Raw genomic sequence first — 17,836 nt, 5'->3', positions numbered from 1 at the left:
TGTGGAAATCTAATTTTGTTTATTGGCATATTAAGTTGAGAAGCAACAAAAAATGATGTTATCTGAATCTGATTAATCTTTCCAAAAAACTTCCCAAACCAACATGTTAATTTGGTGAAATAAAAAATATGAAGCTTTTGAATTTGATCAATCTTAGTATGAAGCTGCTCAAATCAAAATGATGTAGTTGTGCAAAACTCTTCTTTTCCTTCTTCTGGCTTTATTCACACTTCAAGTGAGGTCGCGGTGCAGATTGTAGTCCTCCCACTCTGTCAGCAGCATTTTTCTCCTACACTCCAACTATTTCCATATCTTCTGTCACAATCTCTCCATCTTGTTTTCGGCCTTCCTCGCTTTCGTTTACTAACTTCCAATCGGTAGGCACTTTTACATCACCCACTCGTCGAAGAGTGCCTGCTTTTCAATGTGAAATTGCTTTGTGTTTTAGTCACAATTTCGACTTGTTAAAGTGGCTACCATTAAGATCCTTCTTGCACTCAGTTCAGTTGCAGAAGAAAAAATAGTATTAGCAGAGGGTGGGAATCGAACCTACGAAATCGAAATTACTACTCCTCTGCCCTAACCATTAGGCAACAGTGGTTGTGGTGAAGCATTCAGTTAAATTTCTTTGTATCAAAGTTTTTCGATCAGAATATCACGTGTCGAGTCACATGACTGAAATCAGCTGAATCGCGAATGAACATGTTACGCATGATTGCGTACCTTTTCGACGAGTGGGTAATGTTAAAGTGTTTACCCTTCCAATCGTCTTACTCTTCTTCCGACATAATCTTCGTCTCTCTTTGCGACGGGACTTAACCATTTAACCTTTTTTTTTTTTACTCGTACAACTGTAACATGTTGATTTGGGCTACAAACTATGATGTTGAACTACAAACTATGAAATTATTTGAATCTAGTTAATCCTTTTATCAACTGACCAAACCAAGATGATGCAGTTACCTTAAAATCGCGGCAAGTAGAATTCGTCACCTCGAGTAGATGAGAAGAATGTGACGAATTAGACGAACTGACGAATTATTTTAACAGGTCAACCTTATTATATTAAAGTTAAGTACGGCTACGGATAAGACCTCTTCTGATAAGACTCGTTTGGTAAAACTTAAAAAGAAGTTAGCTGGAAGCAACAAATTCGTTCAAAAGCTTGAAAGCTCTAACTGGGGAGCAGATCAGCACACACTAAGACAAACACTGTCGCTTTGCCAGTCTACTCCGCTGCAAAGTACTGTACCCTAGTGTGTTCTCCAGCGATTTTAGAAGTAATGTAATGTATGTGCAACCACCTGCCAAGTGAATTGCGCGTTAAACAAAAGTGCTGCTAGATGTTTTTCAAACTTTCAGTGGAATCGTTATTTTACAGTTGAAGTAATCCAAAAATTGTGCACGAAACACTATCCTAAATTTAATCTAAAGCAATTTGGTTATCTTAACTATCACAGTGCTTGAAAATTTGATTTGTTCTGCAAACATAACTCATAACCTGAATTGAAACTACAAACTTCAGCACTTGAAGCATGAAGCTATATATATATTGCTAAGGTGTACTTTAAGTTTTTCTCAGTTTTCATGTTTTCAGTTTTCATGTAATTCATGTTTAGTTTAAGTTCTATAAGAAGTATGAAAATTAAAATATGAAATGATTTTAAACTAATTTTTGGCACATTAAAAATTTAGTCTACTGAAGTTTCATTTTTGATTAAACATTTAAAAATATCTGGCAGCACTTTTGTTCAACTTACCCATTGTTTGGCAGGTAGTTGAACATGCTGTAACTTTATGAATTCCTGTTGGTCCCACTTAAGTCACAAATACAGTGTTTTTACTTGCCTTTGCGATTCTTGGGTAGTTTCTTTAGGAGCAAATGTCACTTCTGAACGAAGTTCTTCATTCAAGAAAAGCATTTCATCCTTCATTTTTTGACGAATCGTAGATATTTTCATTTTAACCTTCATCATAATCTGAAAGTAAATGTGATGTTTTCAATTAAAGTTTTGCACAGCGGCAAGATCACAGAATACGATAGAATCTGGGCTATTGGTATTAAGCTTATTTGAATGTGGTCATAGCGGAAAACCATAATATCTCCGTGGGAATGTTGTAACATAAAATTCCCAAATCTTTTCGTCTGTATGCGATGACGACCAGCGTAACACACTTCTGAAAGCCTCTTCACGAATTGTATTTCAAGAAAAACAGAGCAACACGGGCTGTTAAAAATTAGTGCAACACGTATGCACTACGCAATAGAAAACTTTGACCACAATACAGATTTCTGGTTTAAAAGACGGTATAAAAGTATAAAAGACGGAAATTTCGTCTAGTTGGTAAGCACAAGCAAAACAGTTTTAATATTTGACCAACCTTTCCAACGACAATTCTAAAATGATGAAAGTCATTGAGATATTTCAAAAGCACATAACTTGCGTCTGTGACGTAACAATCGATATGCATTGTTAAGCAATTCCACAGGTGTTCAAAAGGATGATGCAATGTTTTACAGGTATTACAAAAGAATGATGAAATCTCTGCTCATTTTTTAGTAATATTCCATGACGTAGGACGCCCTTAAAGTTTTATGTGACGTTTGATTGGGGGAACGATTGTCCGTAACATAGCGGCCCCTAGTTATGACAGTCTGACATGGCATAACTAAAAAAGAATTGACGACAATCGTCAGCCAATAAATAAAAACACACGATACACAAATTAGACATGAAAACCCTTTCAGTTTATTTTTAGAAATGGCGACTGAAACTCAGCGAAACCTAAACTGTGGCAGCAGCTTTTCACCAACACAATCGCGAAGCTAATCGTGAGCTAAATGTCCACAACAAGGACAAATCTTTTCCTTCTGTTCGGAACCAAAATAGCCCGGAGTGACATCAGACAGATCGCTCACATACCGTCACCATTTAGTGTCACTGCGCAAGAAACTGCCATCACGCTCTGCGCTACTCAAGCGCCTGGCAAGCTCCAGCTAGGGAGCGAGGGCTGATATTTTGCGTATAGCAGCCCTAGCCCTTGTCTACTCCTCAGCAGAGTAATGTGCATCTGTGCTTACTGCCTCAGCATTGACACTGCCATAAACAGCGCCCTGCACACAGTAACCGGATACCTGCGTCCCACACCGTTGGACAATCTACCCATTCTTGCTGGCATCCAACCTGCTGAGCTTCGTGACAGAGAACCCTTTCGATAATCGGCATTGAAGCCCAACCATCTTTTTTACTGTAAGGCCACTACTCCTTCAAACGAGCACGCCTGTCGACAAATCAAGGCATCCAGTCGTGCCAGCCGCTCAATTTCTGACCAAAGACGATGATGCACAAGACATTTCGGCGGCTAATCGGGTAGACCATAAATGAAATTATGAATGGAAGTCAATTATCACAAGACTCCATTCACTCATTCCCGACGCCAACATTAACCCCATCGGCCTGACGCTACAAGAACAGGTGTGGGTGCGCATCAATCATCTCCGCATGGGCATTGGACTTTTCCGCTCAACCATGCACCAATGGAGAATGGCCTTTTCCTCCTCATGTGAATGTGGTGCTGAGGAGCGGACCACATCATCAACGATTGTACCATCTTCAAGCCACTTTGCGGAGTGGAAGGTCTGCGCTTCTTGGAAGATGAAACCAAAGACTGGCTGCTTTCTAGTAGCCTTCCAGTGTAGTCCGGGAACATCGTGAATCTGAGGTGGTAAAATGATGGACTCTCGGCCCAGAGGCTCACACGACGAAGAAGGACAATGTGAAGCCATTTGCACTGCCTTAACGTTGGTTACTTAACTATGCAACTCTATTTTAAATCCTCAGTTCCTTAGACCTCGTTGCCAAATATACAGTAATAGAAATTTGGTGATAGTAGGCTGGTATATAAGCTCTTGCAAGAGACAGGCAGCAATTAATTTGCGGAAGCGCAGAAAGTTAAACTATCATTTTAAAGCAGGATGAGTAACACAAAGTTGTTGGTGCATTTACCACCATCACTCACTGGTACTGTAAGTTAGGCTTACATTAAGCTTCAATCTATAAAGAAATCATAAGTTTGGCATTATTGCTATTATATTAAGGACCATCAATTATTTACCTGCATGAATAACTTTACTGAAGAACCTTTTGAAAAACATTCATCTACAACTTGAAAAAACGAGCGCCTGGATTCATTTGGAACCGAACTGGAATCTGTAAATACATTTGCAAGCACTAAATAAACAAAAGCTATTCAAGATAAGCAAAAGTTTATTACTTTTCCAAATAGTGACTTTTTTGCAATAAAATACTATGCATTAAGACAGGCTACTGTAGGTCCACTATCTATCATTAAACTTTCTGTTAGCGCAATGATTCTTAATATTTATGTATGCATTCCTTTATTTACATTTTTCAGAATCTGCCTTAACTTTTTTCTTCCCTATTTGCACAAAACAGACAGAATGAAACAAAAATATCGAAATAATAATTTATCTTTAAATTAATAAACAAATTTGGCAACACAAAATTTTCCATCAAAAAATGTAATTCTAAGCAAAACTTATAACTAGTTTTGTTTGAACCAAAACTACTTCAACATGAAACAAACTTTATTTTTACAGAATTTAATTTGAAGACTATGCAATTTTGTTTTGTCGTTAGCTAAATCGGAAACAAATAAAGATTAAATTCACGTCAATAATGTTCTTTTTCAAATAATTATCAAGGTATCGCAAAACAATACTGAAAACATATCTTCGGGTAAAATTCTCAGCCGCTGCCGAGACCTCTCTGTTTCTTTTTTTTCAGATTGCCCAAGCTGTATCAAAAATTTGTTCTAGAACTTAGCCATTAATGGATAAGTTTTAGTAGGCTATGACCACATTTAAAATTAAACTTCATTCCTTGAAATAACAAATGAACTTTCTAAACAGTAGGCTAGTCAATTCATTATGTTGTAAAACAAAATTAAGGTTTTTTTCTTTGATCCCGACATCGGGATTTTTTCATAAATTCTTTCAAAAACTGGAAAATCTGAACCTGAAACAACAAACGCATCGCATTCAGATAATTTGAAGGAAGCGCCAAGACGTCACGATGTACGGTTTGAATCTCACTGAGGTACATTCCTTTGAACAATTGTGTTTTAACTAAATGCAAATTGGTATCACACAGCTATATTCTTACCATCAGGTCACGGAGTGAGGAAGATTTGAAAACATTTTGGCAAAACCTTAGATGTTGATCTGGCAACTTTGTTGTGATAAGGGATAAGAAAATTGGGTGTTACTAGCAGTGGCTCCGAGAGGGGGGGGGAGTCGGGCTACTTTCCCCCCTAGCATAACATTGTAAAGGAAAAACGAGTAGTTTTTTGTTTTGTCACTTTTGAGGGGGGCCCATTTTTACTACTAATATAAAAATTTATCAACTTAAAAATATTTGAATGAAATGCGTAGTTACAAGTATTTTTCGATCATTGTACAGTAGATTCTACTTTAGATGTTTCTTGTCAAGGACAAACCATTCTTGTATTGAGTCCGGCTGTGTTAAACTGCTTCAACACGTGAAATCTGTTGCTGTTAAGCCTGCTGATCTCTGTATCACTGAACGTTTTATCTTGTTCTAACTTGAAAACTGGTGCTGCTTTGGCTAAGCGTGTATTATGTTTCCTTGACATGAAAAACTGCGTTTGCCAGGCATATGATAATGGATCCAACATATTTGGAAAAGTGTCCAAGCAAGATTGAAGGAAGTAAACCCTTCTTGCCTATTTTCTGCTTAAGGATGTCATTGCTTAAATGCACTAGAGTTGGAGTTCATGGTGTGCAGTGTTGTCCAAATATTATGTCAGTTTTAAGTACCGTAGTCTAATTGATCGACTATAAGCTTATGTCATTTTCAATTGCAGCCAAGCCAGATAGGAAAATCTAAAGAAAGTTATCCCATTTCCAAGCAGCCTACCTGAGCAGTTTCAAACCTGTGCTTCTCTGTATTATGTAGATCACAGTCCTAAGCGAGATTCACTCTACTAACCTATTTATGCAGAGATAAAGAGCTGTGCAATGTTTTTCGGCCCCAGAGGAGGCCCACACGACGACGACAAATGGACAATAAGCTGATGGATTTAATGGAGTTAAAGGAAGATGTAATCGAAGTTACAGAAAGCTGGAAAGAGTTGACTACTCGCAAGATTAAGTTGTTATGGGAACTATGAATTTAAAAAAAGATTTTATTCTTTTGGGGACGGAACGCTCCAACAACTCCGCTTCACCAGCTCAATCTTACAAACGAAATTTATTCTACTGTACGCTATGTTGCAAAGGATTCGCTAGCTGTTGGTAGTTTATTCACAAATGTATCAACAAACTCAAAGATGTCGATAAGTTTGAAGTCCTATGGAAATATCATTGTATGTCTGATGTGTAGTTGCAAGCATGTGGAACAAATTTAAACAAGTTGTACAACAATGACATTTTGGATGAGTTAGTAGGCTACTTTTGAAAGAAAGCTACCTAGCAAACTTGAGCTGCAAACTGGAATGCATCACCTCAGGCTCATGATATCTGATCCAGGAAATCATTGATTGCAACTTTCGAAACACTTTTCCAAATAATTTTGTTGCTCTGAAAATTTGTTACGTAAACCAGTACCTCCAACGGTTGCAAGTTGAAAACGTGGTTTTAGCACACAGAAACTTGTAAGATTTCTGTGTGCTAAAGCATCAGGCTAAGACAGATCGTTTAAATCTACCTTGTGAAGTAAGCAACGATCATGCTGCTAAAAGCGAAACTCAATCACTTGTAAGATTTGTTTACGCTCCACCACGACTCAAAACCGATTGAACAGTTTATGCATGTTGTGCATCAAATTAGACCTTTCAAAATCTTTATTATTTGATGCTGTGATCCGTAACTTTGCATTGCAAAAGGTTCGGAATGGATTGAATGCTTTTTGAGCTATTTTCATTGCCCGCACTGTGTCTGTGTGTTTACAACTCTTCCTCTATCTACTGTACAGTAAGTTATACTAAAATTACCACCTATAACAATTTCGATTCACAACATGACTGGAGCCAACGCAGATGCAGTGACGCAGACTTGTCAAAGGAGGAGATGTCATCACCGACCCAAAAGCGATTCTTCCAGGATTCCACACAACGAACAGACAAGAACTCATCAGCACACACGCCCACACTGCCCAAACACCAGAGAGTTTGCACAAACTACTGCATTCTTTGGATATGGTGCATTTTTCTTGAAAGTGTCTTTATTTGGGGATAGAGAATCGTTTTGGTACGGGACCTAATTATCCTCTTAACGGCAATGGCCAAGGCACCATGTATGAGGGCATCCAGGCCGGATAGCGACTGTCAAAACAGCGACTGTCATAATGGCGACTTCATAATAGCGACGTAATGAAGTAAGCGACATTCCAAACAGCGATTGTATAAATGCCGACTGCATTAAAACAGCGACTGTTATGATAGCGACTTAACACTTTAAGTGCCAAGTGCGGCTAAATCCGCCCAAACACACGAATCACTGTTGTACAGCAAAATCGAGGCCAGTATGATCTGCGGCAGTTCCTTCGAGCCCTTGCTCACAATTTAGAAATAAACGTGGCTTGATTTTTATTGCAAGACTTTTGGTTGTTTTAAAGTCCCTTTTGGTTTCAATCTTTTTCTAGACCCTGAATTTTATTGCAAGGCTTGACGACTTTCTGTTGTTTGGCTTGACTAGCCTATTTCTTTTTAAATCATGTGACTTCTATGGATAGTCCAAATAAAATGTTGTTTTAAAGTCCCTTTTGGTTTCAATCTTTCACTACGCAGTGTTTGCCTATTTGTGCGTGCATACGTGTGTAGAGAGGTGTGGGGGATGGAAGGTATGTGTGGAGGGGGTGAAAGAGTGCGTGTGCGCGTAAGCCTTGGATTTAATAAAAGAAGTGAGGTCGCTGTTGTGGCAGTCGCTGTTTTTGATGAATCGCTGTCGTGTAGTCGCTCTATTGACAGTCGCTGTTTTAAATGAATCGCTGTCGTGTGGTCGCTCTATTGACAGTCGCTGTTCTGACAGTCGCTATTTGGAACCCGAGCCATGTATGAGATGTGCATGTGAACATCATATAACTTCACTGCGAATCTTTCAAGAGAAAATATTGAGCAACAATGGCAATTTTGCTGCAAGTGTAGTCGAGTGATTTTTGTTGATTTTCATATTGAAAGAAGTTTTTTCTTATAAATATATACGCTGATTAAAATCGAAACTTTAATGGAATTCGATTTCACGATTAGGAAAGTAGCCAAGTTCGGCTTAAGACACATGATGCAAGGCATGGTACAAATTCGATACTTGTATTTTTGCTGAAAAATGTTTTTAGGGCCCACTTTTAGTATTGTTTCCCGACTAGTCATGATTTCTCTCGGAGGCCCTGGTTACTAGTGCATTGCACATTGTTAGCCTATATAATAATCATTCAATGCATTGTCTATCGCAAATCCGCAACAAAGGGGCTTTCCTTAAAAGCTTAGCTGAAATATCTAAAATACAACTTAGTTAATCAATAACCAAACGCAGCTCTTACAAAAAAAATCCTTTCACTTACCCGGAGAAGATGTCAGGGCGAAATAAAAATCATGTGGTGATAGCTTCATGTGATTATTGTTTCTACCGATAACCTAAATAACAATGTAATTATACACCAGCTACTAATCCACTGCACTGATAGCTGCCTTCGATCAAAAGACGTTCCACGCTGATTTTAGGAAGACATTTGATCGAATCGAAGCCGCTCTTTCAAACCAAGGATTTTCGACCAGTCTTTCCCGGAACTCTAGTGTTCCGTGAAAGGTCGTTAGATGTTCTGCAAGAAATTGGTTAGTTTGACTAGTGTTGCATGGAACAACAGTCGAAATTCAAAACCAGAAGAGTTTCCCCTTTGTCTTTGTGCAATTAATGCCGGAATATCAAGTTTGTGCTACAAACAGGTCGAAATATAGCATTGACAAAACTGAAAGTGAATGAATTGTTGTTGTGTTGTTTATTTAATTGCAATGTTATAAAACTTCATTTGGTGTTCAGCAAGATTATGTTAATGCATAGAGTGTGCCGTAACTCAAAAAAGGTTGAAAAAAATGTTTTAAATAATCATTTTGTTTGTAACTTTGACTTAATCACTACAATAACCTAATTGCACTGCGCAGCGTTTGAAAATTTTGTAGAAAAGTACGAAGATGTTTGAATCAATTTTTTGAGCTGATTTCAAAAATGAAAACATTTTTTTCTCTCACATTTTTAATTATGTTACCTTTGATCGTTATTATGCACAAAGTAACTAATTTCTGTGGTAGCGTAGGCTAATTCGTCAAGTATGCTGCCAATTGTTTGCAACATGATGTTTAGATTTAAATGCAATGACAGAAACAGTTCATTATCTCCTAAACGTTTTTTTCATAATTTGTTGTGTGATGCGCTTTTTTGCCTCGCGCAATTAACCGCCATGTCATGTGCCTTTCTCCTCTGCTTTGCAGTTTCATTCTTGTGCATTCCGTTTTTCAATTCATTTTGTAGATCAGTTATTTTCAATGTAGATGTTATTGTAAAATCAGTTATTTTCGTTACTTGCGGCGTGGTTTGCATCACTAGTAGGCTATCCTATGATGTTGAGAGTGTTGTGCAGCGTGGGAAATTTCTTGTCATTGTTGTGTAGGTTTCTTGCTTTCTCTGACAAATCTAACAAAGCAAATGTTTCTGAACGGGTGCAGTTTCAATGTATAAGAAGGTGTAGTAATGTTTATACTTGCAACCAGTAGGTATACACTATACAATGTCTTGTGAAAGCATTTGATCAAACACTGCGTTTGTGCGCCGTGCGTTAGTTAAATTGGTGTCAGCTTTGGATGACTCAACATAATATTATATAGTTAAGCAGATAACTTTAGATTTCTCGTAAAATACTTCATTTGGTGACACAAGCAGGAAAATTGGCACATATGTACCTTAATCCATGTAGATTTCAAAAGTTTAATTAACCAAACGAAAATTCAAGGCGGCGGCCCGTGACGTCAAAATTCAAAATGGCCGCCATTCCGGTCCTGGACTGACGTAGGAAAGTTGTTTTATGAGAGCAATTTAGGTGTTTTTCATCTCTTACTATCTTGAAAATGTGTTTTGTGACATTTTTAGCCAGTGTTTATGATTTCAGGTTGTACCTCTCATTAAAAATCTTCACAAAAACGGGGAAAAAAACGTTTTTTAGTGTTTTTAGCGAAAAAAGGGTGGTCATATGTTACTTAAAAAATGATAGCCTCAGCAAAGTCCCTCGTTACTGTTCACCCTCAAATTCAGTGTATTTAAAAAGAGACAGAAGTAGGGGTCCAACTCGAAAGTCACCAGAGTAAATTTTTCGAGCAAACAGAGGTGGTATTTGTAGTAAAATCTGATTGTTGGTTTGTCAATTATTACAAATAATTATGTTTCGCGGGCGTCAGAAATGAATTTTTGTGCGTAACTGTTGGTTAGCCGCCAAGAGTAACGCACAAAACTTCCTTTCTGACGCTGCCGAAACGACAATGTTAACCTTTACCAATAGCAACGCACAATCACGTACATATAAATGGACATATTTTATTTACTTAATAAGATTATCATAACAAAGCGTTTATAAAACATAGCTAAACATAAACATAAGTTAAGCACTTAAACCCTTTACAACCCTCACAACACAGCTGAACTGAAAAGTAGACATTGAGAAACGTGAGCAAGAGCTTTACGAATCAAGCCAGAAGCCAACACGTCGACTGCGCACAGAGCAAGTTTGTGGTTCAGAAGACCAACAGAGAATATTCTGCGATTGCTATTGACCAAGCCCATGAACAGAATAATGCTATTATGAAAAGAGATGGAGGGATAATTGGAATCACAGAACACGAATCAGCCTTGCTACGATGGACGGTAGCAGGCCCTGAAGTCTGTAGAATTATACAGGAATATGAATGTGTTTCTAAAAGTGTCCCTAAACCATCATGAAGCAACACCGTCAGCACAGAAAGCATTTCTCAAAGACGTCATTTCTCTCACCCGAACCATTGAAGAGATGGGCAATCCCTAGCTTGAGGAGTCAACTTCAGATCTGCTTACTCTTAATACGAAAAATGTCATGGAGCAAAATGTAACAGATATGCTAAAAGACTATGATACAAAAGGTAAAAATCAGTTGGAAAACTTCACATCAGAAGTAGACAAATTCTACTCACCAATTTCCCGGAACAAATTTACAATGTTTAACTCAAAAAAGACAACACGAAAAGGGAATCACAGCACATTGAAGGGTGACTGCAGCCTTTTTACAAAGCTCTTTATGTCATGCCAGATCCGACAAGTTAATCTGCCTGAATTTTTTAACCATGAAAACCAACGATTCCCAGCAGATTTAAGTTCAGGAGGTGATCTTTACCAAACACAGAAAGCAGATTTAATGGGTTGCCTAGAGAATGTTGTACCTGCACAACCTGCTTTACTGGACGATGTATACATGATGGTGATAGATAGAGCATGTTTAGTACACTCTACTACACCAAAACATCATACCTTTGGTGAATATGCCCAGAAGGACTTCGTGGAGAAAATTAAGCCATATGCCAGAAAGCACAAACGAACGGATGTTGTGTTTGACACTTACAAGGACGGAAGCATCAAATCTCATGCTCGTATAAAGAGGGGTAATGGTAGCAGGCGGAGATTTAATCGAGATGGGAGAGTCTCAAAGAACTGGCCAAACTTTTTGCAAAATACAGACAATAAAAAATAACTTCATCCATTCTTAGCTCTTAGCTAATTTCATCCAAAAATTCATGCCACCGGATGATATCGTTTACGCTTCCAAGAATGAAAAAGCTGTTACTAATAATGACAATCCCGCTTTAGTTAATTTGAGCTCAAACCAAGAAGAAGCCGATACCAAAATGTTTGCTCATCTTCATCATGGTCTCATGTATGAAAGTATACAAAAAGCAGCCATCCTGGCTTATGACATTGATGTGGTCGTTATTGGAATTGGCTTGTTTGAAAACTTGAGCAAAGATGGACTTCACGAACTCTGGATATCGTTCGGGAGAAGAAACAAAAGAAGATGGAGTCCTATTCTGGGTCCACAGAAATGCAAAGGGCTGTTGTTCTTTCATGCTTTTAGTGTCAAATGCCTTTATGCCTTTAATGCCTTTAATGCCTTCAGTATCAAAGGCTTTGTCAGTCCGAGTATAAAGATTCAGAACCAACCAACCAACCAACCGGTTTGATGATCCATTTTATGTGGAAATCATCACTTGATTACTAAAAAAATCAAACGGACTAGTGAGCTGGACCTTGCAAAAAATTGCAAAGTAAGCTATTAAAATTTAAATTGAGAAACATTTTAGGCAAATTAAAATCATTCAAATTCACAAAGTTTCGATTATTGTTAAAACAAAAAAGTATTTTATTACATCTCCCCTAATTGCAAACTAACAACTTGGAACTAACTTTATCAAATAACGAAACTACTGTAAACTAAACAAGTTATGATGTAAACTTACATCAATAAAAAACAGTTTTGGTTTTCCTGATAAAGTTGAACACTTTGTCTCAGAAACGTTGCTGATTATGTCCTCTAGACGCATCCCTCCATCTCTTGCATAAATGAGATCATCTTTTCCACGAGAAAGAATCGCACAAGCAAAACAATCGTGATTGCTGTGGTCTTGTTCTTGCACTAAAGAACAAACAACATGTTTGTTTCTATTAGCCTGCACCGTGTAACACAAATTTGTACTTTGTTTAAAACTGTTATTTTCTGATTTGTTAATACGCCTAGTCAATAGAAATTATCATTCCAAACGTTCAAACTTCGGTTCTGACTTTATAAGATAATTTTATTTGAATTTTGATGGCTAATTTTACTTTTTTAATGCAATAAATCCAACTATTATCATCATCATCATCATCAACCAATTTTGATGATGATGATGATGATAATAGTTGGATTTATTGCATTAAAAAAGTAAAATTAGCCAAAATTCAAATAAAATTATCTTATAAAGTCAGAACCGAAGTTTGAACGTTTGGAATGATAATTTCTATTGAACTATGTCTTCTTGAATCAATAGAATGGAGTGTAGCCTACTGTCAAAATAAAGTCATGAAAACAAATGTTGTTTTTCGGAGTCTGTTTTAAAAAAATTACAAAAACAGGCAATTTTATTAATGACAAATGTACACAAACTTTTTAGCCTACATTACTATATCCTACCTAAAGATGTGGTGCTGCAAGCCTTTGGTCAAACTTGTTATACATGCACAGCAAACTTACTTCGTCACTTTAAGCACTCAAACTTAATTGGTGAGATTCGATGTGACAATCGCTATTTACTAACGTGCCGCTTCGAAAAACCATCAATATTATTGCTGATCACATTTTTAATGACAACTAACCACATCGACCACTCATTGAGAAAAAGGATTTCATAAAATTGTTAAATCTGGCCACTGAAGGTATGTTTATGTTTAATAATCTCTTGTTTAAGCAGATCGATGGCGTCACCATGGGTTCTCCACTTGGTCCAACTTTGGCCAACTTCTTTTTAGCACACTTAGAAACGAAAATGTTTGAAGTGTTCCGTGATTTTTACCCTAAAATGTATGTACCTTACGTTGACGATATTTTTGCAGTTTTTGACAACAATCAGTCTTGTTCCCAATTTATAAACCTTTTAAATGCTCAACATCAAAATATCAAATTTACAGTTGAAAAATCTGATGACACTATTGCCTTTTTAGATGTTGAAGTAAAAATAAATTATGACTCGTTTAACACACAAATCTGGAGAAAACCCACCAACACTGGCCTATTTTTAAATTACAACGCTTTTTGCCCAAATAAGTGGAAATCTGGATTAATCTTATGTCTTTTATCTTGTGCCCGTTTGGTTTGCTCGACGGACTTATTGTTCCACAATGAAACAAACAAGTTGAAAAATATGCTACATTTAAATGGATACCCGTCATACTTTTTTGATAAAATATTAAAAACTTTTTTGGATACGAAACCGAAAGATAAACCCGAAGAAGACGATTTTAGCAACTTTTTTGATGTACCATTCTTGGGAAAAGATTCTGTAAGATTTTCAAAAAATCTATCTAAAATTGTCAAAAAGAAATTTGATTGTGACATTTACCCTGTATATAGAACGTTCAAAGTAGGCAGATATTTCCAGCTGAAGTCGCCTACACCGTTTGCTCTATGTTGTAATGTCGTTTATAAATTCAGTTGTTTGCGTGATGCAAGCCTGACATACATCGGTATGTCAACAAGACATTTATGGACTAGAGCTGGGGAACACCTGAATTTGAATGCTGTAGAGAAAAGCGCAATTAAAGATCACATTTTCTCATATACAGACTGCCAAAATAACGTTTCTATCAAGCAATTTGAGATCATGTTCAGAGGCAGGTCTGAGTATCAAACTAAGATCTTGGAAGCCTTGTACATGAAACGTCACAATCCACTTTTGAACAGACAATTGTATGCTCGCGGCTCGTCTTTCTTGCTCTCTGCATTTTAAAATTAGTTTTTTTACACCTTGCTTTTCTACCATATCATGTGATCTGTTTAACACCTTTTGATGCAGTTACCTTTGATTCTCGTGGAGCCTATTGTTGAGTTTGAGCTAGTCAGAAGTACTGTGCACTGTGCAGTTTTTGTTTTTTCCTGTTTATAGCTTTAATAAACCATTGTACCGTATTTTATTCAGATGTAGTTAAGTTGTATGTATATTATTCCTGAAGACGACTTCTTGTGATGTCGAAAACGTTCGATACTTAATTTGTTGCGTAGTTTTGTGTTTCTATATGTAATAAACTTGAAGATGTTAAACTTGATCACGTTACTCGGCTTCGTATGCCTATGGTTCAACAAGACATACTCTCTACCGAAGCTCTATCAAACTTATAACTTATTTAAAAAAAGATAATTTGGAGATTCACGTCAAAGGTTCCGTGTGTAGTCTTCCTTCATACTTTCATTATACTTGATGAAATCTTTCACCTTGTTCTTCTGAATAGTTACCCCATGTTATCTTTGAACCGTCACAATTTCAGCGACATCCTGCATCCCATTTAGTCATGGGATGCAGGTGGAAAAGAAAACGGAATGTCAGGGTACTTGATGGGAAGAGCATTCTTTTTTTTCTTCGTTTGTTTGGGTTCACTATATAGAAGTAATTCTGTGAGATGGTTTGCGGTCTCGCTCCAGACACGGAGATACCAAAAGTCTTTGCTCTTTTCTCTTCTGTAAACCAACTTTATAGAGTAGCCTACATGGCAGTATTCACATATGACATGTGATTCCCAACCTTTGTCTCGATCACCGACTGGCATTTCATATGCATGATAGGTTTCTATTTCACGGCGCCAACTCTCTAGAGCAGACATGAGCAAACTACAGCCGCCTGCCAAATCCGGTTGTGTTATTTAATCTGGCCCGCTTGTACCCGTTGTGTTATTTAATTTGGCCCGCCTGATATTGGAAACGAATGTTTTAACCCAGTGTTTCCCAACCTTTTTCAGTTCGCGACCCACTTTTAATGCAAGTTTTATTGTGCAATCCACAATGAAATATGACATCTTTTTTATGGCATCTTTAATACTGGCGTAGCCTACGTACTGAAATAGTTAATGCGACACAATACATCTAATTGTTACATTGTTGCATAATTGTTGCGTGATGATAATGCAATAACTTTTCGATAGAAAACAGGCTGCACAGTTCATGCAAATGAAAAATCAACAAATGAAGTGACGATAAGAGTATCGATGGCGAAGGCGCAGTAGCCCACTGTTCAGGACCAAACTGCGGCTTGTGAGATCCATAGAAATGTCGGTATTTTTTAGAAAATTTTACCATTCAGTAACATTTAGAAATGCTTCGGGACCGACCTGAAATAGCTTCGCGACCCACCGTTTGGGAAGCACTGCTTTAACCCAATTCATTACTATTTTTTCTAATGCACACACAATCATTCTACCTTATTGAAATTTTGTTATTTAGCGTCTATGGTTTATTGTTAAGTCACAAGTATACATTGTTAATTTGGTTTATTGTTTCGTCGCAGTTAAACCTTTGTTGAAACTTTGCTTAATCACTTTTTTGTTTTTTTAAAGTTTTGTTTATCATTCAAAGAAAATGAAGGAGTGTACCAGCAAACATCTACTGTATAGGATTGGCCCATGATATAACAAAAGCATCAACAGGGGATATAAACTGATATGCATAAATCAGCAAGTGAATAAAAAAAAAAACAATAACCTCGTACATGTAGCTCCACACAAAATGAAATTTGCATGACTTTTGACTCTTTTTTATTTCTTTAAAAAATAATGTCTGAAAAGACATTATTGTCTAAAATGAATGTCTAAAAGAACATTATTAAAAGTAACTACGGCCAGTGGCCAGTGTGTTCGATCTTCACTGGCCAGTGATCGAAATACTGGCCACTGAGTATAAACAACTGTAGGCTATATGCAGAGGTGGGCACCCGCTACTTTTAAAGTAGCGCGCTACCCGCTACCGCTACTTGGACTAAAGTAGCGTGCGCTACCTCTACCCGCTACCAATTTACAAAAGTAGCGCGCTACCCGCTACCGCTACTCGGGCCAAAGTAGTGCGCGCTACCGCTACTTCTTCAGCTACTTTTGTCTAAAATTACACTAGGAAACACCCAAGTCCCTAGTGACACAAAAATGACCTTGAAAACGAATGTTATCATTCGTTTACGCTGTCATTTTAACATCGTTATAGAAAACACATTCTAAGGGAAATTTATTGTTACGCATCTTTTAAAAACACGAGCATTTCAAAACGAGAGTCATTAAGTCCTGCCCGTTTTCGCTTAAGCAAATCTTTTCCAACAGAGAAAAGTCTCTCCACCGCAGCACTGGAAGGAATGGGGGTGTTGTATTTAATGAACAGATGTTTTAATTCGGTATTAGAAAAGCTCAAGGACTTGCGCTTGTCCGAAAAAAGGCGTCCACAATAATTATTGTTGCTTCCTTTTGCACCGACTCTTCACGGGATGGCGCAAACACTCCAAAAAATACATCCTCGGAGCAGTGACGATCGGTGAGGGAAAGCAAGGAAAGCAGTGCTTACCTGAGCGAAAACTATGCAAAGTAGGCTATAATGACTGAATTCTAGGTTTAACTTCTTATTATTTTTATCATGTCTATTTTAACTTGAAAATTACTGTATTCGTGACTAGAATTACTCGTAACGCTTGTGAGTAGTCTAAATCCTCACCAAACCGCATGTCTTGCCTATAAATGCCAATTAACGCAAACGCTTCTGTCAGAAACAATCACTGAGGCTCTAGGTAAGCAACTATCAAAGTTGCTTACCCAGATTCAAAAATGTCAAAAAACGCCTTCGTTTTATCCAATCATCACTCGTTTTGCAAAACGTCACCAGCTGCTTAGCCAATCAGATGTGTTATGGTGAGACCAGGTGAGTCTTGCTTTCCCAGTGACGTCAATGCATACATTCGCTAGAGCGGCTAGACTAACTCGTCAAAATGGTGCTCGTCACGGTACACAGCACAAGCATCATAATGCCGAAATAATTGTTGCTGTTTTTTGATGTCTCCTCGCCATGTACTGTACTTTAGCCTACTAGCTTTCATAGTCATGCCTTTGCCCTTTTTACAGCGTTGATGTAACGTTACTTTGCCAATGAACGTTCAGGTGCGGCTGCAATATTTAGTTTGTTAAGCTTCTATACGCAGGAGGCAAACTTATCCAGCTTTTTGTACAAAT

General features: G+C 37.5%; 3 protein-coding genes across 3 annotated transcripts in view; 1 reads left to right on the top strand and 2 right to left on the bottom strand.

Moving 5' to 3' along the window:
• The window catches only part of LOC145769256 (uncharacterized), a 195,889-nt gene that overhangs the window by 42,504 nt on the left and 135,549 nt on the right, over positions 1-17,836 (bottom strand). The gene's annotated exons all lie outside the window — the stretch shown is intronic.
• The window catches only part of LOC145769255 (uncharacterized), a 196,861-nt gene that overhangs the window by 76,660 nt on the left and 102,365 nt on the right, over positions 1-17,836 (top strand). The gene's annotated exons all lie outside the window — the stretch shown is intronic.
• The window catches only part of LOC145768277 (uncharacterized), a 63,324-nt gene that overhangs the window by 25,341 nt on the left and 20,147 nt on the right, over positions 1-17,836 (bottom strand). Inside the window, exons 4-7 of the mRNA XM_082579756.1 lie at positions 12,568-12,743; positions 8,601-8,673; positions 4,117-4,211; positions 1,849-1,979 (exon numbers count right to left, since the gene is read on the bottom strand). Of these exons, the coding sequence (XP_082435882.1) occupies positions 1,849-1,979; positions 4,117-4,211; positions 8,601-8,673; positions 12,568-12,743 (475 nt within the window). The remainder of the gene's footprint in view (positions 1-1,848; positions 1,980-4,116; positions 4,212-8,600; positions 8,674-12,567; positions 12,744-17,836) is intronic.

This window comes from Aplidium turbinatum, chromosome 4, assembly GCF_918807975.1.
Source record: "Aplidium turbinatum chromosome 4, kaAplTurb1.1, whole genome shotgun sequence".
Lineage (NCBI taxonomy): Eukaryota > Metazoa > Chordata > Ascidiacea > Aplousobranchia > Polyclinidae > Aplidium > Aplidium turbinatum.
The sequence above is the reverse complement of the archived record's forward strand: the minus strand, read 5'-3'. Positions and strand labels throughout refer to the sequence as shown.